The sequence below is a fragment of the Monopterus albus genome, unplaced genomic scaffold, assembly GCF_001952655.1.
Source record: "Monopterus albus unplaced genomic scaffold, M_albus_1.0 scaffold193.1, whole genome shotgun sequence".
NCBI lineage: Eukaryota > Metazoa > Chordata > Actinopteri > Synbranchiformes > Synbranchidae > Monopterus > Monopterus albus.
In genome coordinates, this window is record NW_018128073.1 from 526,324 (window position 1) to 553,446 (window position 27,123).

At 45.2% G+C, this 27,123-nt stretch overlaps 1 protein-coding gene across 2 annotated transcripts in view; it reads left to right on the plus strand.

Annotated features, from left to right (window-relative positions):
• Nucleotides 1-2,560: 2,560 nt before the first annotated feature.
• The window catches only part of adcy8 (adenylate cyclase 8 (brain)), a 57,296-nt gene continuing 32,733 nt past the window's right edge, over nt 2,561-27,123 (plus strand). The window contains exons 1-4 of one of the 2 annotated variants that reach the window (XM_020617688.1): nt 2,561-4,723; nt 22,420-22,569; nt 24,772-24,902; nt 26,649-26,760. In XM_020617688.1, the coding sequence (XP_020473344.1) occupies nt 3,830-4,723; nt 22,420-22,569; nt 24,772-24,902; nt 26,649-26,760 (1,287 nt within the window). In that variant the 5' untranslated portion in view covers nt 2,561-3,829. The remainder of the gene's footprint in view (nt 4,724-22,419; nt 22,570-24,771; nt 24,903-26,648; nt 26,761-27,123) is intronic. The other variant, XM_020617689.1, reaches the window with a different exon arrangement.

Here is a 27,123-nt window from a genome sequence, read left to right on the forward strand (position 1 = left end):
GAGTTGCGGTGTGCATTAATCATGTTAAGATGTGCTAGTGCAGAGGCCACAGCTGGACACGAGGCTTCGTGCACGGGGAGAGGACACAGCATCTTACAAACAAATCATGGCAGCACGGCATAAAGTCTGATATAACAGAATTTGGTCTCACCTTCAGTCAAAGCTGGTTTCTTTTAATCATGACACCCTTGTTTTCCTAAACCTGACCGGTACTGTGGATTGCCTGCGCCTATCCAAACCTCAGCTGTGGCTGTGCAGGTCATCTAACTGTAACATGTGTCAGTGGTATGCATCATCCTGCCTACTGGTGGGTACAGTGTCCCCCTTCTGGAGTAGAATTAAGTGCATGACAACAGCTGATAACTGGTTGAATTATCAATTCATGATGTTGTTATGAAAAAAAAAATCAGGAACCATGAATCATTTTTTAACTTGTATAGATATGTACACAGAGATGGCTGTCTTGTTGTTTTTTACTTGTTATTTTGCTTTTTTATTCTGTTTTATTCCCTGTGACAGACTGGCGACCTGTCCAGGTTGGACCCCGCCTCTCGCCCAGAGTCAGCTGGGTTTGGCTCCACCCCCCGCGGCCCTGTTCAGGACAGACAATGGATGGATTCTGTTTTATTTGCTGCACATCAAAGGCCATTGAGCTGGAGTCAAATTCCTTGTATTTTAACATACCTGGTAATAACATTCATGACTAACTGATTGATTGATTGATTGATTGATTGATTGATAAAGGCCATTGGACTGCACAGTAATGAGAGCGGATTTACCAGATAACTGACTTGATAAGGTCACATATTACATTTGACTGTAAACAGATTATTCAGCAGTAAATTTTATTTATACTCCTTGTTGGAAATGTCAGACAGGAGCTGCAGACATGCAGTGTTCGTTGTCTGCTGAGCTTCTCTGACCTGCAGCTTCATTCGTCTGTTGCATCTTGTCTTTCTGGAGCAGCGCCCCCTGAAGCTTTGAGTCCTGCGATGTGGGAACTGTAGCATCGGTTATGATACCCTACTTATAGGGACAGTTAAAGGGCATATTGAATAATAGCCAGCTCTTACTGGTGCTTGATATCATGCAGTGAGGTTCAGTCTGGGGAAAGATTTCAGTAATTCTTTCTTGGGAATCAGCAGAAAAAGGGGCACTAGAGACACGGCAGATGAAAGGAGGCTAAAAATAAACTGAATGGCAATGAGGCAACTTTCCTCTGGCCCGGAGCCTTGAGTGAGTCAAAGTGGGGGTTGCTTCTCTTCATAAGGACCTCCTTTAAGGTTTAGAAGGGAATCATTTTACCCAATCTAGTCCAGTGTGCTCCGGAAAGCCTTGATACTTTAATACATACACACTTTTTTTGCAGTACAATTTGTACAAAAGAGGCAAAGAAATTCAAAGTATTCAAAGTGAAAATCGACCTGAACTTTGAGAAATCACTATTGTCTTGTCGTCTGCTCAGCCCCGTCGATGACCTGAGTACTCCATACCTTACCTCATGACTGTGTACATTACTCCGTGCTACTTGATGCTGAGTTTTTACAGTTTGGTCCTTTGGCATCACATCTGGGCGCTCGAAGACATGGCTAGAGATGGTTAGACAGAGGGTTGAAAGAAAGAAAGGCCCACACAAGCAGCTGTGAGTTTGTGCAGTGGTCGGCTCTGTTGCCTCACATCCAGCGGGTTCAGGGTCCAAGGCCTCACGGAAGCCTTTTCATGCTACTTGCTTCCCACATTTATGAGCTGCAGGAGCGGATGGAGCAGCTTATGTTCTCTTCGCTCTTTGTATATTTTTCGTCTTATTTTGGTCGCTATGTCCTTCTAGATGCTTTGTGCTGGAAACTTGATTCAAGCTTTAAAATGTTCTTTGGCAGAATTGTGCTATTATGTTCTTTTTGTGTAACTTTTCTACTTTTTGTGTTATTCAACTTTTTGAATAATGATTTTCAGTGGGAAAAAACTGCATCTTCCTCTTGTCTCACCTTCCTGCTTTGTCATACTGTGGGCTAGAAACATCATTTAAACTTTACTTCAGTCCAAAGACTAAACTTTGTAATCTTGAGTTCAGCTTTTTGATTTCCTTCATACTTTTTGAGCTGTGATTTTGGTCATCTTTCAGCCTCTCTGCTGGTTTGAATGTTCAGTGGGTTCACCCAGTGGGTGACGTCAGCTTTTTTCAGCTTTTCTTCTCTGTTCTCATCCCATCTCAGGCCCATTCACTAAACCATCTATGGGCATAGCCTTGCTGGTACAGCAGAAGGGCTCCTCAAATTGTTGTCAAAAATCTGGAGGGGCTCTGTTGCCTAAAATACTGTTATGCTCAAGCACTGATCGAACAACGCGTCTGCACAAGCGTCTGCAGTTTCACTGAAACTCAACTCAGCAGAAGAAAGTGGAGAAAAAGAAGGGATAAGTGAAATGGAGAGGGAGGGTGAGGAAAAAAGATCCGAAGAAAGGCAGAACCATTTGGAGATGAAGAGAGGTGGACAAAGGAGTGAGAGAGAGGGGAAGGGGGGAAACGGACGACAAAGGGAGGAGAAGAGCGTGGGATTAAGACGAGGAAAGCGCGGGAGCGCACATACATGTACACACGAACAGAGGTGAGTGTGACGTCAAACCGGAGACCAGCTGACTCGTTCGCTCCGCCGTGCTCCTCGCTGACCAGCCTCGCGCTCTCTGTAAGTCTACTCCACGCGGCCGCTGCCGCACGCCCTTTTAAACGCCAAGGAGGAGGACTAACAAGGAAGGAGGGGAAACCGAGGGGACGCACGCGGGGAGACGGCTCTTAGGGGGAGGAGGAGGAAGGAGGAGGAGGAGGGAGGCTCCGTTGTCATCATCGCCCACAGCACGGGGACATACAGCACTTCATTTTGGATACTTTCCATGGAGACGAGCCGCGGTGACTCAAACAGAAAACCGGTGGCGGACCGCTGAGGGTCTTGACACTGCTCATCGCTGCCCCCCGGCCCCCCTCAGCCAGGTGTTGCATCCCCGCGCGAGCCCCTCGTGTCGGTTAAGAGGCAGAAAAGAAGAGCTGATCCGCGCACTCGACACTGATCCCGGAGCCTCTCGAGCAACAGCAAGTTGACATTTTTGAATTGTCCCTGGCTTCGTGCAGACCATAGCGTTTGTTTAGGAAACGGATTCTGTCGATACATTTTTGGGTCATTTCTGGCCTTTTCTGTCGCCTGCCGACCTCATCGGATTTCTCTGTGTGTGGCATCTTTTAAGACGTTTGGGAAAAAGGGAAGTTAACGTTGCTTTTTGCTCTTCATCGGCATGCGCAAATAGGGAACGAATGGCAAAGTAAAGCAGTCCAGCTGTGCCAACGACGCACGAGCATTCTTGGGGTTTAATTTAAAGGTCACATTTCCTGCCGTTTCCGAGAGCTGCGCCCTGACGCCTGTGGCACCTCGAACCTCCGCCTTGTTTTCACGGATCCCGGCTCTCAGTGAGGCAGCGAAACCCCGATGGTGCGTACGGCAGGTGCGTGGTGGCTTGTGGACACACCGCCCGGTGGTTTTTAGCTTTCAGCAAAGAGACACGGTACATGGCCAAGATGGTACACGGTTTATCCGTGAGATGCTTTTCCACTCAAGTCGGATTCAGGGGCTGTTTTTTTCAGTGGGATACTTAGAGTGACAATGACCTCCAACCGCGCTTTACCCCGTGCCGTGCTCGCCGCAACCCGAGAGAGAAGCACGCGCTCCAGGTTCGATGCGCACGAGAGGACGTCGTCTGCCAAAAATCGCTGAATTAATTGACAACCGACAAATCCGTTTGGAGACATAGACCATAACAACAGTAGCAACAAGCGGCAGCCGTGATGGAACTGTCCGAGGTCCGGTGCTCCAGCGCCAGTGAGGAGCTGTACACCATCAACAAGACGCCAAGCAGCAGCAACAACAGCAACAGCAGCGGCAGCGGCAGCGCGCGACCCAAACGGCTGCTGTGGCAGAACGCGGTGCGGCACATCACCGAGCAGCGGTTCATCCACGAGCAGGGAGGGGTGAAAGGCATCGGATCGGACGAGTCCTACGACCATGGCGCGCGGAAGCATTCCGCTGGGCGGACATCGGTAGGAGACCGGCACAACAACGGCGGGACTAAAGTGTTCCCGGAACGCGCCAGCAGCGACCTGGGTTTCCTGCAGATCGACTGTGCGCCGAGCAACTCGGACTTCTTCCTGAACTGGGGCTACACGTACCGGGGCGTCATCTTCCCCACGCTGCGGAACGCCTTCAAGTCCCGAGACTTGGAGCGGCTCTACCAGCGCTACTTTCTGGGCCAGAGGCGCAAGTCGGTGGTGGTGATGAACATCCTGGACGTGGTGACTAAGCTCACCCTGCTGGTGCTGCACCTCACCCTGGCATCCTCTCCGATGGACCCGATCAAAGGGACGCTCCTGGGCTTCTTCACAGGCATTGAAGTAGTCATTTGTGCCTTAGTGGTGGTGCGGAAGGACACCACGTCGCACAGCTACCTGCAGTACAGCGGCGTGGTCACCTGGGTAGCCATGGCCACGCAGATTCTGGCGGCCGGGCTCGGCTACGGGCTGCTGGGGGACGGGGTGGGATACGTGCTGTTCACCCTGTTCGCCACCTACAGCATGCTGCCGCTGCCGCTTACCTGCGCCATCCTGGCCGGCCTCTTCACCTCGGGCCTCCACATCCTGGTCCAGCTGCTTATCTCCCAGAATGCACAGCTCTCTACCAACCAGGTAAGACCTCACCTGTCCTCTTTAAAATAAGTACAAATCTTCTTCTCCTTCGACATCTGCCACCTCTCCCTAATCCTCCTCCTTTTTCACATTCCTTCAGTTTATTCTCTTCTTCCACTTTCCAGCCTGGTGTTCACTGAAAGTCTCATCTGTGAAGGAAAACTCGTTGTTGCATTGTGATATTTTAGGTTTCACTTCCATGTATCTTTCCACCAGTTTTTCCTTCATATTTATGCTCGATTCTGATTTTAAGAAGTAAAGAAGTCGGCAGGTCATTTGCAGCTGACACCCATGTTTCCCTGTCAGTTAACTGCACATGACAGTGTTGTTGAATAAGAAGTGGTGATAATTTGTTGGTCGACCTGGGCTGTGTGTTGTTCCGAGTCACTGTTTCTTTTTTCATTTATTCAGTGTTTATTTATTTTTGATCGTTTTAATAATAAAATGAGGCAGTTTTTTGTGACACCAGCCTGGTCTGACTGCTGAGTGCGAAGCCTTCAGCACCAGGAGCTGTTCAACACACACACACACACACACACACGTCCTGAAATACACTATAGCTCCAAATATGTTCAGCGCCCTCTACTGGTGAACAATAAGATCCTAAATCATCTCCTTTTCTTTCATACCACAGTGATTTCAGGTGTGTAATTTACAAAAACCATTTTAGTCTTTTATATTTAGCTAACTAAACAAGCAGGCCTCAAAGGTTTGCTGAACAGGCTGAACATCACCAGGATTTACAAAAGGAAACAAAGACTTTAAGTCTTTTTTACTGACCGTTTTACATTTTACTGACCGTCCGTTCAAACCTTATCCGACAGCGTGTGCATGTTGATGGTGCAGGTGGGGAGAAAGTGAAGCACACAGCTGTCATTCATCAGCAGGAGTAGGTAATATAACTGAACTCTTCCTGGTTTTCCTGGACTTTCTTAGGTTGCCAGAGGTCTGCCACCTTGAAATGTAAGAGTCCTGTGGCTTGACCAGCGACAGAGAGACAGTTAGTGAGCAGCAGGGTTAGAGACTGTCTTCCACACCCTCCGTCTGAGATTTGTTGGTTTAACATGTCATAGTTTAACATGAACATCTTCTTCATTTGTGCAGTGAGTGGATGAACAGCAGCAGCCGTGGCACCGTGTGTGTGTGTGTGTGTGTGGATTGAAAACTCTCACCTGAAGTGGATTATTCACTGTACGACTGATCGTCAGTGTATTAAAGTCTCTAGCGGGATACAAACGCCAGTGAAACCCTCAGATGTGTTTTACAGTTAACTTACCGTTTATTTTATGATGAGTGTCAAGTTCTCAAGTGCAGGGAGGTAAAACTCTTCACATCAGCACCTGGCGCTGAAATATATTTCCCTACCAGCTCGCTCATTCGTGGCTAAGTCCCCAGGAGCCGTTAATACTGTGAACGGAGCAGAGAAGACGACAGGGTTCAGACCATAACACTGAGGTCGTTTATAGCAGCCCAGTCCCTCGTGTGTGGACACAACTACACTGCAGTTTTGTAGGAAATCTGTTTGCCTGGATTACATTCAGAACTTTCCTTTTGAATCAAACTGTACTTAATTAACAAGGTTCCAATAGTGGAAATGCAGCTAAGTGGATATTGTGCTGCAAGATCAGATATTGTGGTGAAAAAAGTTTTACTGACATGTTCTGTATCAATGTGTCTGTAAATGAACACTTTGTCATTAGGCCAATACACAATGTGGCTACAACAACGTTTCCTTCCACACATGTGTTGTTGCAGCCTTGCAGTGTAGACATGCCACAGGAGACGTGGCTGGTTGTAGGGTTGCAGGTCACAAGGCTAGCCAGTAACACAACACAATAAAACTGAGACTTCACAAACATAGAAACCAGGCACGTGGGGCTGTTCACATAGAACGTTTGAGTCATGGCTTATTTTCAGTGCACTTGTTGATGCAGCTCAGAGTCACACATGTTCAGACATGCAGGAAACTCCAAAAATAGCCTGAAGACACACTGAGGGTGAGTCGTGCTGTCTGATGTGGTGCCTGGGTGAACGGAGGTGCACGGAGCCTTGGTTTTCTACTGGTGTCACCCGAATCCCATCGTGCTTCACTTTGACTTCTCAGCTGTCACTGCAGACCGTCTGTATGTAGATGACTGTAAATGCGGTGTAGCTGACTGTGCGTCTCTTGCTGTGTGGCTCAGGGGATTTCCCAGCTTCCCCTCCTGTGGTTCAGCTGTGCCACTCCAACCTTCTCGGAGGAGAGGTCAGAGGTCGAAAGCTCCAAAGAGGCCGCTGTTAGCTGGATTCAGAGTCAAACTTGTTTTGCAGTGGCAGCTTGTTGTGTTCTATGGCATTAGCAAAACAGTAAAATTGTTTTCATTCTCTTTTTAGTCCATAAAAGTTTTTCCATTTGCTGCTCTAAGCTGACAGGTTGGTTCTGATTTGTTTGGCGTAAACACAGAGCAGTAACTGCCACCGTGGCTGACATGAGAGAATAATCAGGTTTAATTCAGAACCTGTGTACACTAATGTTGTAGTTGTTCTCTCAGTCTTATCTTGTTTACGTGTTGCCTTATGGGAGAACATTGTACATACACAGTGAGAGCCGCTGCACTGGGATCAGATTCCTCATGTGTTCAACACAGCTGGCCAGTAGAGCTGATTCTGATTCTGACACTATTATTTTACCATCGCATGCCGGTAGTAGTCGACCTGCAGATGCCCTGAGCTCAGCTCCTTACGCCTTTGTCTTAATGTGTCTGTAGTGACACGCGAGCAGGGTTGTGGTGGCGTCCATGCAGCTGGAGGGAGCAGCTGTGGGGGGGAGGATTAGGTCGACTCATGCTGCCCTCCCGGGGACAGGACGACTGGGCTCACTGGGAAACAAAACATCCTGGACTCAAGTGGTGTTAATCTGCTCTTATTAACTGTGTTTGCATAAGAATGTGATGAACACTCCACATAACACTGTAGCAGCCAGACTACCATGCTCGCTAATTCAGTTTATTTATATAGTGTCAAATCACAATGAATGTCGTCTGAGGACACTTTACATAGACCTTACTGTTAATATTATTATTATAATGGAGGAAAACCCACCAACTCCCCCCTGAACAGCACTTGGTGACAGCGGGGAGGAATACACCTCCGACAGAAACCCCCGGCTCTTGGTGGGCGGCCTTCTGCCTCAACCGGGCAGATTGATGTGGCCGGTGGCTGCTCATCAGAAACATAAAGCTCCAGGGCCAGGGCAACCTGCAGAAAGGTACAGGGAGAGAGAGAGAGGACACACACAGTCAATGATGCATAATGGTGGGATATAGCTGGATGGAGAGAGAGGAGAGGAGAGAAACTCAGAGCATCATGGGGCCCCCCAGCAGTCTAGACCTATAGCAGCATAACTAAGGGAAGGCTCAGGGTCACCTGATCCAGCCCTAACTATAAGCTTTATCAAAAAGGAACGTCTTAAGTCTAATCTTAAAGGTAGAGAGGGTGTCCGCCTCCCGAACTGAGACTGGGAGTTGGTTCCATAGGAGAGGAGCTTAATAGCTAAAGGCTCTGCCTCCCATTCTGCTTCTGTGGACTCTAGGAACCACAAGTAAACCTGCAGACCCATCTCTTTTCCCTCATTTTTTTTGCAGAAAGAATTGGCGTTTGTGTTGGGGACACCAGCCTGGATTTGACTTGGCATCAGATCAGAAAGGAAATAAATGGTTTTGCACAGAAGCAATGCAGCAGTGTTATTTGTTTTTCAAAGCCTGTGTCATAATTGATTTGAGACTTTGAATGTATTTGAATTTTAAAAAGCATACATTGGATATGTGGCTCCCTGGCTGTTAAAGCAGAAACACTGCCCACGTCTCTGCCTCTAATGTTGTACTGCCCTTGTGCAGTGAACGGGCCCTAAATGCCTCTGTGACTCCTCCTTTTCCTCCTCCGTCTCGGAGCCTGATTCTTCCCGTCAGACTCAGAATAGCGCCAATTGATATACTGTTGTCTCTTTACTGCCACTCCTGGCTCCCTTGGTCCCACCATCTTTGTCTCCGGCCTGGCGAAGACTTCGATATTGACCACTGTAGAACCAATACAGTCATGTCCTGTCTTCTCACTCTCCAAACAATAAGCTCATATTGACCCACTGCTTGTCTTATTTCCTCCTGAGGAGACTCCAAACAGACCTGGTTCTGCTTTTCCAGTCGTTGCTGTATTGTTGTCTGCTTTTGTGCAGAGGCCATTTAGCCTTTTTACTGGCTGTTAAATGAACAGAGGCACCAGTAAATAACAAATCAGGATGTTCTAGAAGAAGTGTGTCCCCGTGCTAGCGTCTTCGTGATGCTCAGGGCTTTATAAACCCGTCACAAGCACTGTACTTTCTTCCAGCTTTTCACACTCCTGTTCATACACACACAGTGAGAGCTTCGTGCTCAGTGATGCAAACTAGCAGCAGTTTCCTCTTCCAAGGTCTCACCTGGCTCACTGGTAGCCCCGTCCACAGCCACGAGATAGGGGGGAAAAGAAAGACAACCTGGCAACGCGTAGGTTTCATAAGAAGACAACACACGCACGTCAGTTTCTTCCCTTTAACGCTGAACATCAGAAACGTGGTGCTGTTCTCCACTGCTGCCAGCTGCTTGCAGGCCTCGTATGCTTACTCTGCTTTCATTTACATTTTACCTTTCAGGCACTGATCAGGTTTTCTGTGACTGTTCCTGTTTTTTTTTTACCAGCCCACAGGCCCAGCATGACCCAGTTTACTGGTTCAAATGAACCATTTTCCAGAACTTCTTCTAAAAACAATGCACAAACATAAAAGGGCACAGCAAATACAAAGAGAGTTTTCTGATCCAGGTATATATGACTGTGCTTAGTGACTGAGGTGTGTCTTCCTCTGGTGCCAGCGGTAGCTCATGGTAGGTTTTCAGCAGGCCGCACTCTTGCCTCTGTCCAGGCAGGTGAAGCAGCTGCTCTGACTGTATCACAGCAAATGAAGTTCAGTTGTCACTCAGCTGCAGAGGTTTACATTTCTGTTTTCGGTCTCTTGTCTGTATGTTGGCACTGATGTTTCTAGTTTGATGAGACTGAACATAGAGTGAAAACATGTCCTCTGAGGGCAGAGGACATGTTTTACACGTTTTAATTAGAATGTGCAAAATTCCTGAAGGACTTATTTTAAAACTACCTGCAGCAACTATTTGTACCTTTGACAACCTACTGATGAACATGCGGCCTGCGCTCAGTTGTTGCTAAGAAGAAGTTTGGCTTTCACTGTGACAATGAGAGGCGGCCGAGTTTATTATCTGCAACCGTGGCCACATTTAGAGTCTGCTTTTCTTTCAGGCAACGTCTTGCCTCGCTTTGTCCATCTGGAGGTTTTTTCTTTCCATTTGTGGACATTTGACCCCGCTCGATAAAAACTCATTTCTGAAGGATCAGGAGGACGGGGAGGGGGAATCAGCGGCTCTATCTCTCCTTCCCCTCACATCTCTTTCGCCCTCCTCCATCTCGCTGGTTTCATGCGGTTGATCTCAGACAATCTTGCTGTTACCCGACACTGCACTCAGCCGCTCTTAATATTTAATGAAAGATCAGGGCCATCAGCCGCAGCTTTTTGAGCTTTTAATGGCTGAGTTTTTCAGAGGCGTTTTCATGCTGTGACCTCCCAGACATTTCTAAAAATGGCTTCAGACGCCAAGGCTGTTACCATGCTTCGTTCTTGTTCCTCTATCATGTTTGAACCTTCAAATCAGGGCAGGAAATAAACACTTTTCCTCTATTTAGAAATCAGCATGCATCACTTAACGTAACCACCCAAACATGATTCTTTTTGACATAAGATGCCTCTGACGAGTGCATGTTAACTGCCAGAGTGGGGAAGGGTGTCATTTAAAAATTATGAAATATTTTAAAAGCATCTTCCAAATAAAGTACAATCATTTGCTTGTTATGCATCATTCTGGGCTCCACTAAATGTTTATTTTGCACCTGGATAATTTTGTCTAAGTGCCATAAACCTTGGTTTGTAATGGGCTTGTATTAAAAACATCCACTAATTCAGTATGAATTTTGAAGTTTTATTATGATATTTAATGAGACATGTTCCTGTTTTCTGACCTTTTCCCATTTTACTTTTTGTTAGTATATGATCAAAACTTATTGGATCTTTTTCAAAATAAAAGCCTTTACAAGTCATGATCCATTTAATTCACTAGAAAGCTTTTATGTTGAAACTTCTGCAGGAAGTATTACGTTTTAGTGGCACAGTGATCTGCTCATCGTGGACACAAACGCCACGTCCTCCATGTTTACATGATTTTGTGATGCAGTCGGGATCATTTTACAGCATCAGTGCAACAACAAGTCCAAATGTGTTTTGATTATTGATTGGTTAAGTCATTTATTGATCTCAAATGCTGAAATGTCTTTGATTCCAGATTCTGAAATGTGAACTTTAGCTGCTTTTCTGTGCTACACATCATTTTAAGCTGAATGCCTGAGTTTTGGACTCACTGCTGGGTTGTTAGGTGTAACGCCAGCATTGAGTAACAAAGACAGTACAGCTCATGGATGGTTATAGTTGAGACAATACACTGGCAGTACAAGCTACCAGCCACGTGTACTGGCTTTTATATGAGATTTCACAGTGGCAATGATGCGTTATTTTAGGAAGTGACATCTACAATTACAATTACAATAAATGTGAAACTATTGGTGCAAAGACAGTTATTTTCTGGTTTATAGACAGTTTTATAGCTTGACAGTCTCTCAGTTCATGCTAATGTCCCAGATGCTATAGGCACCAGAGCCATATGGATTTAGCAGTAACACAGCGTGGCAGATTGATTCAGTGCATGGCCCACTGCCATCTCAAACCTCACTCTGGGGATTTGGCCTTGGTCACTGTTCGCCACCCAGGTTCTTCCTCTGGCCTTGTCCTCAGTGATTCCAAATTAAACTGTCTGTTTGGGAGAGTTACAGTCATCTAGTCTGGGCTCTAAAACAATCACTAAAGCAGGTGCCTTGTAGCAGCTCATTTCCTCCTCTCTCTGCTCTGGGCTCTTAAACCTTTTTGTGGAGTTTTAATGCCAGAAGAATGTCCCGATAAATCACAGGTGATGTCGTTTTACAGCACAACCAGGCCCCTTCAGGGAATATGGAAAGTACTTTTTACCCTCTTGTTCTTTTGCTGAAGATTATTCCTCTGTTGCTTTTATTCCAGCATCATATCTTGAGGTCTAAGCTTCCTGAAGAGAATGCTAATGTTTAATCCAATTGATTAAATTGTGGTTGTGATTTTATTTGTTCTCATTTGAGTTTGTTGCAGCCATTGATCCCAAACCTTTGTTTGTGAGGATTATTGTACTCAGTCTTTCTTCTTCTGAAACTCTCACATACTGGTTCTACTTTGATTTGAGTGTTATTTATTCAGGATGACGGCTGAAGAGAGCTTCTGTCTGAAAACATGCAGATAAAAGTGTGTCTTGTTTTTGCCACTGAGCGTCATTCATAGGGACTATATGACTTTCTCGGTGATGCGAAGTGCGAGTCGACGACTAGCTGTGGAATACTTCTACTTTGTTCCCCTTTTCTAGCACTGGTTGGATTTTGTATGGAACAACCAGATATACTGATGTCTGTTCTGTTGGACTTTGATAAGATGATGTTAGGGGGTAGGACTAGATAAGTCTAACTTCTTCCTACTCCGTTCAAGCATGTACTAGGTATAAGCAATTTGAAAATATTTTTGTGGATATGTCTGGAATTATGTGTGGTTACATACTGACTGTTGTTACATGTTTGAAAGAATAAATAAATCAAATCAAATCAAATCAAATTCTTACAAAACATATGAAGTTGCTGGTGTATAGAGACCACATGAAGTATCGCTAGACAAAATGATACAAACAGCATGAGATGATAGTTTCCTCGGTGTTCACCCCACAGATGAAAGTGGGTTTGATTTTCAACAGCCCTTGTTCTACCTGAGGGCGATTTTTCACATCGAGGATGATTTCAGACAGGATTGCCTCCAGTGGTAATCTATTCATAGCACGGGGCGCCAGCCAGCAGCGCTCGCCGCTCTCCTCTGGGGTCAGCGTTTAATGAGATTACTGTTGGATTTTTGTCTGTTTGAATGTGAAAAAACGGCAGATGACCAGCATCTGTGTTCAGGAGACAGGGTGCCAATGTCTCACCACACAGTCAAAACGCTGTGTTTACAAACTGTCAAGCCTTTGCCCTGGTCTTGTTTGGAATGTCTGAAAATAAAATCCTTTCTAATAGAAATCTGAAAATGTGTGGAAGTTCTAGTAAGGAGGGAAGCACTTGGAGTATTCTGAAGCATGTTTTGTCCTCAGAAGTGTGTGAAACATTAACATATGATCCATAAACTGATGATGGCTTGTTTGACAGACCAACATCCCAGTCAGGCTCATGGCTGCCCAGTGGCCACCAGGGACAAACATGCAAAGACCAGAGACAACTTGGGTTTGAGTATTTAAATGTTGTCTCAGGCATTTTGCTGCCTATGTGGCGGCACCTTGTATCGATTTGTCCATCTAAAACAAATTTTCCACAGGCATTTGTCTCAGACGCCACAGAAAACTCCACATTACAACATTACTCTGGTCTCAGTTTAAACAGATCAGTGAAACCTGAGCATTATTTTAGTCTAGGCCCATTAATGTGAACATACGAGGAACAGACATCTGTACAAACAGGTTGTTCAAATAGATGGTGGATTAAACTTGCTGATTTGTTTTTAGACAACGTTTGTGATCATTATGTGTATTTTATTTTTAAAGAAAAGTCACTACTGTTCATTTTAACACAAAAGTTAGTTTCACAAATTTCACACTTTTTGAATCAGGTTTAGTTGCTGCTTGAACGGACTGCACCCGTTTTGTGTGTAAATGGCCGATGCGACCTGCCACCACTTGTAGTCTGTGCTGATCAGAAATCCTGCTTCACTGTTTTTACTGTGTTGCTTTTATTTTTGTTCAGTTTTATTATGGATGCTGTAAAATATGGTCACATGCATAAAATCTAAATATCTGAGCAGAACGGGCTCCATATACTGTGGGTTTCCAATCAAATAATAAAATACATTCAAAAATTTGCCAGTGATGCTGATTTTTGCCTTTGTATCAAACACATCCACATTATTGTAACATCACTATTTTCCAATAACGGTAACATTGCTAATTATTTGAGCCTCTTCAACAGGAGGCTGTCCTTATTTTAGAAGTGATGGAGGTCCGAGCTGAGTCCAAACAGAGCAGTTTGCCCCTTGCCAGTCAAAGTGCCCAGCTGGCTGCGTGCAGGTCGGCAGGTCAACACCCTGGTGCTGCACAACAACGCCTCTGTCATTTCTGATCAGACTGTGTCAGTGGGAAAACCATTAGCTTTTAGAAGGAGTGGGAGTCGGTCGTAATGTTGTCACAGCCAAATGGTTCACGGCCACAGAGGCTGAAAGACTAATGGACCATTTGTTTAGACCCTGACAAGTGTGACTTTAATATTCCTGCCTGGGAATAGATTTCAGGAGAAATTGCTAATTCTGTCAGAACAGTTTTTGTTTCCCTGTCACGAGGCCTACAGAGAGTTTTATGTTTGGGCTGTGAAAATATTTATCACTTTGTTTTTCATTGTGTTATTCAGCCTGTTACTGTTTTGGGCAAAATGAAAACTCAAGTTTTGTGACATTGATCAAAGGGTTATTTGTGCATGTCCACTTAGAACAACCCACCCCACTGTGTTGACCTACCGCTGGCACAAGAGGTCACAGTGCTGCCAGACTTCTGTTCTGATCGTACTGATCTAACGTCTCTGGATTTGCCAGTTGAACAAAAACAGCCTTTTGTATTTGACAGTAGCCTGTGTTACTGAGACCCACGTTTGGTAAAGTGTTAGGATTTGTGCACACAAGTTTCCTTCAGCTCCTTCATTTTTGTCCAATAGGGGGCAAACCCACCCTCAGCCACAGATAATCAGCTTGTAAAGTGTCTGGCTGACGTGCCTGCACACACAGCAGCATGGAGTCATGTCTGCCTGAGTGTACGTCCAGTGTTTGCTCTTTATCTGCTACAGTAAACGCTGTGTGAGGACAGCTCAAGCTGTCGAGGCTTGTCGCTGTCTGGGGTGTGTGGTGCCTGTCTCTGGGGGACAGGGCTGCAGCGGCTAAAGCATCACAGACATTTCCCCCTGTGCAGAAACTGCTACGTGCCCTGACACCTCAGGGAATAACCCTCAGCTCACCTGTCAACAAACATGACTCCCCAAACTGCAAAAAAAAGTCAGTTACCAATTTATGAGGTACAGCTAGCAATAACTAAGGTAGCGCAGCACTAAATCCTTCATCCTGAGGGTCAGCTGCTTTGTCACCCAGGAGGACGTAGTTAGTGTTGTTGTATTGTGTTACACAGAGAGGCACCTCCAGGCTGCGTGGTATGGCTTATTGTCGTCATAACTGTAACAATTAGTTGAACATTTATCAGCCACTCTTTTTCAAGAAGAAAATTTGCTGCTTTTATGTCATTGCTGACAGAAAATTAAAAATCCTTATTTATCAGACTGATGATTGTTAAAAAAGAATCATTTGAGGAAACTTGGCAGGTTAATCAATAATGAAAATAACGATTGCAGTCCTAATTGGTTACGGCTCCTCTGTCCTTAGGGCTCATTAAAATTGGATAAAAATATCAGGGAGAACGTTAATACAAACTTTGAACAGAGGAGGCGCTTCTTTACTCAGGTGGTGAGCTGCAGTGGATTATTGGTGATATGAGCTGTGGAAGCCCGTTAAAAATCACTATTCATTAAGAATTTAATGCTCAGATATGAAATGTCAGTTGGATGCCTGCAGGTCCCATCCCATCTCCTACTAACAGTCAGGCTGGCTTCTTTTAATCATGACCACAAACTCTTTCTAATATTAACCGAGTAGTGTTTGTGCACCTAGACTGAGGTGGCAGATCAGACAGTGGTGTGTGGTCTGTTGTGGTGGGCTCTGACACACATTGTTGCTTAGGAATGAGAATTTCACTGCGTTGGCCTTGTGAACATCATGTTTTCTTTATCGTGTGAATCATCATTTTGTGTTAAGCATTTTAAAATCCTCCTCAATCATGAGAAAAGAAACAGATGCTTTGTAAAGGTTGTGTTTGTCAGAAGAGGCAGGAGCTCACGTGTAGCATAATGCAGGCTGGAGCAGATGAGGGCGGATTTCATTAACAATACCAACATAACATTCTGAGGAAAATATTGATAAACCCCGGCACAATGAGAGGGAACAGAAGAAGACGGTTCTCATATGCGTCAGTGACGACGTGTGTTCAGGCAGCGATCCATTAAACCTGTTTACTGCCACACACGGAGCTGGTGGAGCTCACCACAGCGGCTGCTTTCTGCTCCCCCTCCTGCTTCTTGCTCAGACAACAACACAAGATGCTGCCGCCATAAAGTGACATTAAAGAGAGGAGCATGCTGCTGAGCTGTGGGGAAATGTCAGGATCACATGCTCAGGAGCAGCTTCGGCAAAGGCCACGACAGGGGGAGGTATGCCAACGGTAGATTTCTGTTGGACGCAGAGAAGCTTTGTCAGAGGTGGCTCTTATGAAACCACTGCTGAGCTCTGCTAATGAAGCACTGCAGCAAACCAGGTCTATTCCTTAATCCAGCTCTGTGTCTTGTGTAGAGCCACACACTGTACACGTGACTCTTTCATTCAAATTTAATGCACAAACATTGGTTTTTTTGCATATCGGGAACTTGTTTCATTTTAGGCCACAGCCCCCTGCACTTTGTCATATTTTGTAGCCGATGACACTCAGGAAATGTTGCAGGAGCTCCTGGTTTTCTCCAGACATGGTGCCTGGGGTTTTCCTCATGCGGAGTCCTTCACATGCAGGGTGTCATGGCTTCCGTCTAGCTGCTCTAACATGAAGTCTGGTGGCTGGAGTGCTGCTGTGATGGTCGTCCTTCCAGCAGGTTCTCATCTCGCCTGCCCGTCCGCCCTGGCATCCTCCTGCTGTTGCTGACTTCTTCCTGTGCTCCCATTATAAACACCACAGCCACTAGAAGACGTTACCACTTTTTGCCATGTGGATGTTGTTAAACTCACACGTGCCTGTTCAGAAGGTCGAGGCTGCTGATGTAAAAACCTCACTCGCCCCAGATGATATGTAAAGTTAATCAGCACTTCGTCATCGGGGTGATCCAATCACACATTCAGACCATATGGGTGAACATCTCAGTTTTCATTGCTGCTGCTGTAACACTCACATCTTAGCCGTTAGTCCACTTAGACACTGAGAAAACAGCCAGGCTGTGATACCGGAGGTGCCAAGAGGAGCTGCTGTCAGACTGACAGGAATCTGATTTGACTGTAAAATCAGTCTATTACTAATTTGTTTTGTGAGGAACCGTAGCTGCATGTTGGACTCTGAATGTTCCTGATGTTTCCAGTCCGACGGGGGCCTTGTTCTTGTGCCCCGCTGTGGCTGTGGTGGACTCACAACATGCAAAAAGCAGATGTTTGACACCGTAGACCAAGTTTCACTTCCTGAGCTGTGTGCACATGCTCGGGCTGATGCTATAAAAACTGAACGTGGTGACAGTTTTTAATACTTTAAATGAGACCACATCCTTTCTTTCTTCTTGGACAAATGAATGGAGTTCACTGGGGGCAGCTGTGGCTCAGGGGTAGAGCGGGTTGTTCACTAACTGCAGGGTTGACGGTTTGATCCCTGGTCCACGTGCCAAAATGCCCCTTGGCAAGACAAAGAGCCCCAAATGTGTGAACCTGTGGCAGTTGTAAATTACTTTGCCTGGTCCGGTAGAACACACTCTGTCCTGTAAGTGCAGCCCATTTAGCATCTCTAAACAGAACCAGGCTTCTATTTAAATGCAGTCAGCTTCATATTAATGGTTTCCTCTGTGTTGTCCAGTTTCCTTGCAGTGTGTAGTGTCTATAATATCTGTGGAAGGTGAAGTGTGTGTATGAATGTGGCTCTTTCTGATTTAAAAAGCCACTTTTCATTCCTACCATTAACCAAACACTGGGTTTAAATGTATCATGAGCTTTTTAGAGGTTTATCCACCTGAAATGTTGCTGTAATGAAGCCAGAGTGGCAGAGTTTTTAACCCCTGCTGCTACACGCTGCGAGGGATGTTATTAATTGAGAGGACTGGCTGTTAGTCATGCGTGCTGTTCAGTCAGCTGTTGTGAGGGATTTGAGCAGAGCACACAAAGGTGGTTTTAACAGTTAAAATATGCAGAGCTTTGGAAACAAATCAGCTTTTATTTGCCCAGCAAGGAGACTCCGCACATCCCTGTATAATGCCCCTGATTTCAAAAACCCAGTGCAAAGCTTGTGTTGGTAGATTTGGAACTTGACTCATTTTATGTCCCAGGTCATCATCCTGTCCCAGTTTTCATCAGCTTCACACACTTAGTTGGAGAAAGAAACAGAAAAGAAGAGATTTGCAGAAAACATCAGAGCCATATTGCTCTGTGATGAATTATTCTCTGTGATGTGTTGACTGCAGAAGATCTCGGTCATCCGCTGTCCTCTTCTGCACCTCAGAGTCACAGATTCGGTCCCTTCGTTTGGCAGCGGAGTGAGACCGATGCCCTTTTATCAGAAATAAGTTGGTGATTGGACACTTCAGATGAAGGATTGGTGGAAAGGACATCTCATGTCTTTAAAAACTAGTTTCCTTGAGTCTTCTCTCCTCATGTTTTGTGTGAGGGACTAAGACACAAGTGAGGGACAGTGCTTATAAGAGACTTGGGGTGCACCCTCAGACTCTCTACATGTGACGCCGTTTGTGTTCAGTGACAACGCTGAATGTTGTGGCTATAAGTGAAGGTGTGGAAGTCGAGTCATGGTTGGAAGTTGATAATCTGGCATCTAGTGAATTTTCAGTTACTTTCCACTGAAAATAGATGGCACCAATGTGCACAACAAGGTGGGGTGCAGCAGACGTTGACGTCAGTGTGCACACAAACAGAACACTGTTAGACTAGGAAATATGGTATTTCAGTGTAAGACAGAAGAAGGTTCTGGAGATGATCATGGTAAAGCGTTTTGTGTCCTGGGAGCAGAGACTGGGCTGTGTGTCCATGCAGATGGCTAGCCAATGTGTGTGAATGGCCGCTGACAAACAGGAAGTGGGTGAATTTTGAGTGCAGTGGTGAAGTGTATGTGCTCTCTCTCACTTTAAACATCACTTCATGTCTGCCACAGGTGAGTTTAGTTGACTTTATTTGATGTGAACATATTTTTATATGTGTGTTGCATGTTGTGTGTGGACCCCAGGGGGAGTAGCTGGTGCCCTGGACAGAATATTTAATGGGTTTTTCTTCTTGCCTTTCCTTCTTTGCTCACTTGTCACTTCACCACATGCTGCTGTGAGCACATGGGAGTATGAAAGCTACAGAAAAGCTTGCATGTCAGATTGAGATGTGTTCCCAAGGCAACAAGTCCTTTTCTTATTATCGGGGATCAGAGATGTAAATGTCACTTTCATGGCTTCTTAAACAACACATTGTTACAACCAGAGCACAGACAATTGCAGGTGATTATTTTCCATGCCACCCTGTGTGCCACTACTCACTCTTGAGTCAAATTGGAAACATGATGATGATTATTATTATTAATAACCCTGACAGATTATTTTCCATGTAGCTGTTTTTAAAGCACTGCCTCTTCCTGGCCTGTGGCCCCTAATGAGGCCTTCTTAAAAACATCCACATCACTGGTATCTTCCTTTAATGAAAGCACCGGCGGACTCCACACTGATGCCCTTTATGGCGAGCTGGAGCTGCTCTTTTCCAAAACAACATGGACACCGCCTCTTCTGCCGCAGCTTATGGGGGTTTTAATTTTCATCTCCATGGGAGGAGCAGAGGCCTTCAGGGGCCAACGAAGAAATTGAATTGGCGCTGATGGCATCCTGGGAAAGATTCACAATAACACACAGTAGCACAGCGCACTGCTCCAGGAGGCTCCGCGGCTCTGTGAGATGAAGAGCCTCAGGGGAACGACTGTGACAAAGATCAGTGTGTGTGTGGAGCTGAAAAAAATTCTCTGGTACTCCTACACACATCCACTTTTAAATGTGAAGTTCACTCTAGGAGATTTTTTTAATGGTGACATTCAAGGCTTCCTGCAGCAGACGAAGGCCTTTCCATTGAATTAATGAGCTCCACCACCAGCACTGGATGATGCTAAAACTGTTCTACTTAATAAAACCTTAAAGGCTCAGCTTGCTATAGTTTTGATATTTCTGTGGAGACCCCCTTAACAGTGAATCTAACAAGTAGGTTTGTTACAAGAATTGAAAGTGTTTTGCAAAGAACATGTTGATATTCTGAGATGATACTCAAAATTCTCAGTGGCACAGTGGCCAGTGTAGTCGGCACGGTCAGGTCAGTTTACACGTTGTACGTTGTGATCATTTATTCAAGAAAAGTAAATAATGCCTGTGTTGCTATTTGAGGATCTACAGTCATTCCTCTCGTGGCAGGAAAGGCCCCTCATCAAAGTGAGCTTGCTCTCCACAAAGCATTGTACTGGTGATGGCACCAGGTATCAGAAAACCCCCTCTTCATGCTCCATTAGTGCTGCAGTTTTCGTGCCGAGGGAAATGGCAGCAGAGCGACCGAGGACACTAACACTCTGAGGTTTTTATCAGATGGGACACAGCTCTGCAAAAGCATTTTCTCTTTTCTAAAAAAAAAGGAGCAATGAAGCACCTTTAATGTAACTGAATCAGCATCACTTTGAGACTCAGGAGTTGTTAATGAGGCATTTAAATATACATTGCAGTGTTTAGGTTTTACAGTTTCCTGATCTCTAACCTTATGCTGTGTGGCTAGGCGATGTATTATGATAATGACTGAACTCACAGCTGTAGACCTGTGTGTTTGGGGAGGAATTGGGGTCAGAGCCCGGGCTGGTCAGATCCTAAGCATCCGCTGTATTGTCCTGTCGCTTTCAAAAGGTCACAGTTTTCAGCAGACTGTACTGTATCTGCAGGTGGTTGATGAGGTTGTCGGTCAATAAGTCACCTGCCCAGGTGAGGACAGTGTCACACTCAGAGCTCCTCTCTTAGCGCCTTTCAGTCTTCACTTCAGGTGCTGGACGTCACAACGATTGATGTCTCAAGCTCACATCTTCCCTGCCATCCACTGACATGCTGAGCTGTTTGGGCTGACAAGTTTGTGTTTACTGTGGGTGTCGGACCTCAGGAGGTAGAGCGGTCATCCCTCACCTGGAAGGTAGATAGTTCAATTCCCATTCTCCCCAGACTGCATGTTGAAGTGTCCTTGGGCAAGACACTGAACCCTAGGTTGCTCCCAATGGACAGGGCAGCACCTTGTTGGGACAGTGCCACCATCGGTGTGTGAGTTGGCGCCGCAGACGGCTACCTCTGTACCACAGACATATTTCTCGTGTGTGTGTGTGTAACATACCTGGCCGATAAAATTGATATCAAAAGGCTGAAGATCCTGAGGAATGAGCCCAGGATCTCAAATCTTTGTCTAGAGAGACACTGAGACAATGCAGCTCTGGTTGCTGGAGTCACTGCACATCACTGGGCTCAAACCCACAACCCTGAAGCTACAAAAGGAGGCCCCAACTTTTCTTTTACACAGCTCCCAAAAGAAAAACTGAAAAGCTCTAAGAAATTGAAAACAGTGCAAATAGCTCAGCATGTTAGAGGAGAGCTCTTGGGCTTGAGTTTGAGGCTCAGTGAACATTGAAGTCAAACATTCAAACTGACAAATGCGTGTGAAGCAGCGGAGGGTTTGAACTCTGAGCCACCCTGTTCCAACACTTGCGTCATGTGAAGCTCCAGCAGGCAGGAGGAAGCCGGTCGGGGGCGGCAGCAGCAATGGTGGTGAACTCCCTGATGGTGTTGCAGACTGTTACATCAGCCCTACTCTCTGATAGGCCGAGCTGGTCGTCACTCCACTGTATCAGGGCTGATGAAAGCACCCGGGCTTTACTCTGTCATCTTTCACAGAATTCAGGAGAGCTGCTGTTTCTCCGAGTCACTCATGTGATTTGTTGAAATGTGATTCTTGGATTTTAATGAAGGAAGAATCTACTGAGGATACAGCTGATACATTATCCCTCAATTTGACCATATGTGTAGTCAAATTAAAAAAAAAAACACACTCCAAATAGTTAATTTAAACACTAATTGTCTTCCTCCAGTTGAATAATGTGCCCTCATCACTTCACCATATTATACACTACTCTCTGCTTATTTTGCTCCCAGCTCTGTCTAAAGGCAGTGATGCACCAGCAGCTTGTCGAACAACTGTGAATCAAATGTAAGAGGTGTAAAGTGAGTTTTGGAACTGGATAATAATTGGATTTTCATCTGTCAACTAATAAAAAGTTCAAAATATTCTAAAAAAAGTAACAGTCCAGTTTTAACCTGGACAACTAGATGTTTGTTGACCTGCACATTTCTAAGCAAAGTATTTGGGGTTCAGCAAATGATGGTCCTGAACTGTTTTCTTGTGGTGGTATATTGGTTATGCAGGAGTGATGTCATGTGACTTAGAAACTGTCCAGTAAATGAGCTTCTTGTGCATCATGTGCTTTTTGGTTTCCAGTCTTGTGAAGAACCCTGATTCCAAAAATGAGCTCGTGGTTTCAAAGCGAGCCATGACTTTCTCCTCTGCTTGTACGTTTCAGGTGGTGGCTCAGGCGGTGTTGTTCATGTGTATGAACACTGCTGGGATATTCATCAGTTACCTGTCGGACCGGGCGCAGCGCCAGGCCTTCCTGGAGACGCGGCGCTGCATCGAGGCTCGGCTGCGACTCGAGACAGAAAACCAGCGACAGGTGAGTCCACAGCCTGATGCAGAAACCTCGCCTGTTGTGGAACCACACACTGGTTCTGGTGCTGTATAGGATGGCACTGTCTCTTATTTTGACCTTGCTTGGTGCTCAGCTAGTGATTTTCTGTATTTCTTAATTTTCTGCATTTGCAAAAGCAGCATCATGGTTATATGTGTCAACTGTGTTTTCCTCTGGTCCCACCATCATGACAACTACTGGCTGGATTGCTGTGAAGTGTGATGCATGTCCCAGAAAATGAACTGGAAGAAATGCACAGTTCGTGTATGTAACACCAAACACCTGCAGGTCTTCTCTTAGCTGATATTAAAACAGCTTTACCAGAGGGTTGTGGATGCAATTACAGAACAGGCCCGACCCACATTCACCAGCCCAGTGTTGGTGAATGTGTAGCGACAGGGAGGACTGTTGTCTCACAGGTACGCGGGCACAAACACATCCACAACTGCAAGCAAGGCAACACTCAGACACTCAAATAGAATCAATACACACCATATGAGTAGATGTACATAGGCTCACAAACATGGAGCTTTTAGACTGACACAGACACAAAGGCCCAGAGAAGCCACAGAAAAGCTTTTGCGGCGTTGTTTGTTTCCTGGAAGCGTTCGGCTCTGAGCTCAGGGATAAGACAGCCTGGCGTTGAGCAAACCGCCTTTATGTGAATCAATCAGGGCCCGGCGGCTCTGCCAACACACTGTGAGAACACAGAGGCTCCTGCTCTGTGGTGATGGCGATTAGACAGGAAGTGCATGTAGAAAGCAGACAGAGGTCACACAGGTTTTTCTAACCTAACTTCCCAGTCCTGAACTGGATTCACTGGTGTGACTGCCTTAATGAAACAGCATCAGCAGGCTGTTTGTCTTTCAGTGAGAAAATAATGAACAGGTTTGTATTTGTTTGAGCAAAGAGTGACTGAGGGGAGGGTCCACAGGACTTTTATTGGAAAAGTGCACTCCGATCCACTCAGGGGCCACAGTGAACAACCTGTACAGTCATGCTGCTTTTCTACAGGTGTCACAATGTAGTGGTGAAGGTGCACGGTCACAAATTTAATCTCACATTTTTATATAATTGAATAACTTTTCCTTTTTATATTTTTCCCAGACAAAAGATTAACAATGACCAGACTTATTAAAACAAACAGATAAAAGAGAACATCTTATGCATCACATTCATGAACCAAAAAGAAAGGGCATGAGGGAGTGTTCCTGCTGGCTCGCCAAAGTAAAAGTCATGAAAAAGTTGACAGAGTGTGATTTCTTTGTCAAAGCCTGTCACGTCTCAGGACGGTTAACTCGTCACTGCCCAGTTTGTCCAGTACAGTCGTCCATTTTTGTTCAAAATACAATCTTTGCACATTTCAAACTGCTGAAAACAATCTGGCACATGTTGCCCATGTGTTTTATTGTGAAAAACATGCAGGCTGGTTGGTTTTCATGCTAAATACAGTAGGACCATGCTACCGCAGATCTGAAGGAGATTTCCTAAAGAAAACGAGATAAGCCAAATGTTAACACATTATATTTATTAAAGATGTATAAAATAAAGGAACAAAAACATCAAAATTATCTTGAAATGTTACTTAAAGTATCAGAGCCGCTGGGTTTCTGAACGGGAGCATGCTGACGCCACCTGTCACATGATTTAAGGAGCCTTGGTTATAATATATTCAGTATGTGAGTGAGGCAGTTGCTTGGCGTCGGGGTCAGATCTCTGAGGGACGCTGCACCGCTCCCACTCCAAATCTGTTGGTGATTTTGCCAACTGGCACTGCATCAGCACAACAACCACAAGACAAATTTGGCTGTTTGTGTTGTTCCCGCAGGCCTGGAGGCTCTGGAGGATCCTGCTCCAGGAGCTTGGGCTGGCAGATCCTGTCTTAACAGTGTTTGTACACATTTGTTTTTCATTTGGCTTTTCCTGTTTACTGACTTGTGTCCCCATTTCATTTTTCTTTGCTCCTAATCTTATTTTTTCCTATCCATTGTAGAACACTAAACTCTTTAAAATGTGGATTTTGAACTTAAACCTCCACGTCTTACTGTCTGTCAATAAACATTTGCATATTTAAAGGAGCCTCTGAAAGAAGGAGGAGTCACATCACACTTTATTCTGGAACTTTCTTGCCACCAGATGCCATATTTTTTGTTCCAGTACTAATGCAATTCCTTTTCCCCCCTACAGGAGAGGCTGGTGTTGTCAGTCCTGCCACGGTTTGTAGTTTTGGAAATGATCAACGACATGACAACTGTAGAGGACGAACACCTGCAGCATCAGTTTCACAGGATCTACATCCACCGCTATGAGAATGTCAGGTGATCACAGTAACTGTAGCTTGCACATGAATTTTGAACACTGAGCGCTGTAGGCATTATTTATTAGTGTGGCTGAGTATCCTGATCCACTTTAGTCCCAGTTCAGTTCATACACATCTAAAACAGAGCTGAGCTGACTGAGAGCGGCATCTGAGTGAGAGTCATCACTGGTGTTTATTCCCAGACAGTCGTATTTTCCTACAAGTTGTTTCCTTTGCAGTTACATATTTATCATAGTGAAACAGTTTTGTTTTGTTCCTCGCCTAAATCCAGTTTTAAATCTAATCAGATCCTGGCTACTGTTTCACTGGGGGGACCAGCAGGGTCCCAGCACCAGATTAGATGCAGGATTATGAGTGTTGTGCTCAGTGTGCGGACCAAATAATGCTTGATTTGATTATTTATGTATATTGTGTGTGGATCTAAAATACAAAGCAAGCAGAGGAGCTGCCAACAGTTAAATCAGTTACAGACGGCGAGATTTCACTGGAAAAACAAATGCGTTGAACTCTGTAGAGCCACAGTTTGCTTCGCATCCTGAATGGGATGAAACATTTGTGTTATTTGCACCCGTGTCTTTTCTGCCATGACAAACTGCATTTCTGAATCATGTAGTGTAATTTTCTACTGTACATTTTCCAACGTAGTTTACACATTAACACACAGTGATCATGTGCTTTCCATATAGAACACTAGCATCTAATATTTGTGATCAAAACACGATCTTCACCTGATTTTCATAAAGTCTGTGCTCAGCTCACAAACTTGTGTCGGCTCGGTGGTGTCCAGTGTGAACCTGGCTCCTGGGAAGCTGTTTGCCCTCTAACACATGACTCATCGTCACACAGAAACCAGATCCTGACTATTGTTCCTTTTTAAAACACAGAACTTGATAGACGTCCTGTCTGAGCTGATAGTCAGAGCCTGAACATGTCCTACGTAATGGTGTGGACGCAAATGACACCAGGCACCAGGCCTAATGCGTGTCCCCAGTGAGCAGTCAATGTGTGCTGTTGCTCGCCAGTGGAGGTCACAAAGCTCTGTCCACAAGGGGGCGATATCAGGAAGTTGAAGCTCGGTGTTGCCATGACAACAGTAGAACAAATGGCGTCCATGGAGGAATGTGTACTGCTGTACTTAGTGCACAGAGAGAAGAAAAAACAATGACAATGGGATGTGTGACCTTTGAATCGATCACCAAAAAGAGATGGAGAACTTGTCTCTCTAGTGAAACCAATGCGTTCTGATGAGGAGATACTTTGAATATTTCAGGATGACACCTGATAAATACAATGACCTAAAAGCCTGTTAACCCCAACAGTAGGGGTCGTCTTTCTCATGTTGTTTCACGATACAGCGCCTCTAGCTAGAAAGCTAGAAATTGCCACTTGCGTTTGAGTCACGTTGAGATTTTTCAGGAGAACGTAACATATGAAATCAGTCTTGCCTAGCTTGAAGCATCTGTGTCCACATAGATACCGTAGGGCGTGTTCGGGCCCTTAGTGATCTGATTGAGGTTATGGTTTCAGACCAGAGTGTGATCACCTGTCACTTCAGTCTACGGGAACATTGGAAGCCAAACTGGTATCGACTGAGTTTCGCACATCTTCATGGCAGTGCAGGAGAACAGGGCCTCACAGAAACATGTTGGTTATATAATCATATTATCATCAAGTGTTCTAAGTACTTGGCTGGTTTTACAGAACTGTCCTGGATATTAAAGTGACATTTCCATATTTTATTCAGCATTCTTTTCGCAGATGTTAAAGGTTTCACAAACCTCTCCACAACGCTGTCGGCGCAGGAGCTGGTGCGAATGTTGAACGAACTCTTTGCACGCTTCGACCGTCTCGCACATGTAAGTGACTTCACTTTTGATGCCAGATTCTCTAAATCTTTTGCCCGAAGTGTTCAGTCCAAGGGAAGGGACCACCTCAGTTAAGATTCACATCAGTTGCAGCCAATTCTAACGGCAGTCTAAGGTTTTTGTGGCAGTAAACAATGGTGCAATGGTTTTGTTGCATTCTCATTTATTGTAATTTCATGATGTCAAATTTCTGAAGAGCTGGGCAGGGCGTGGTGGAGCAGAATGGAGCAGGGATAGGGAGCGCTGGGCGGTGTAGAGTGGGGTGGTTTGGAGTTTCATCCTGGTGCTACCGGTATCCTGTAGCTTTAACAGGATGTTTCCCTGGGCAGGACAGTCTCAGCTAGACAGAGCTGA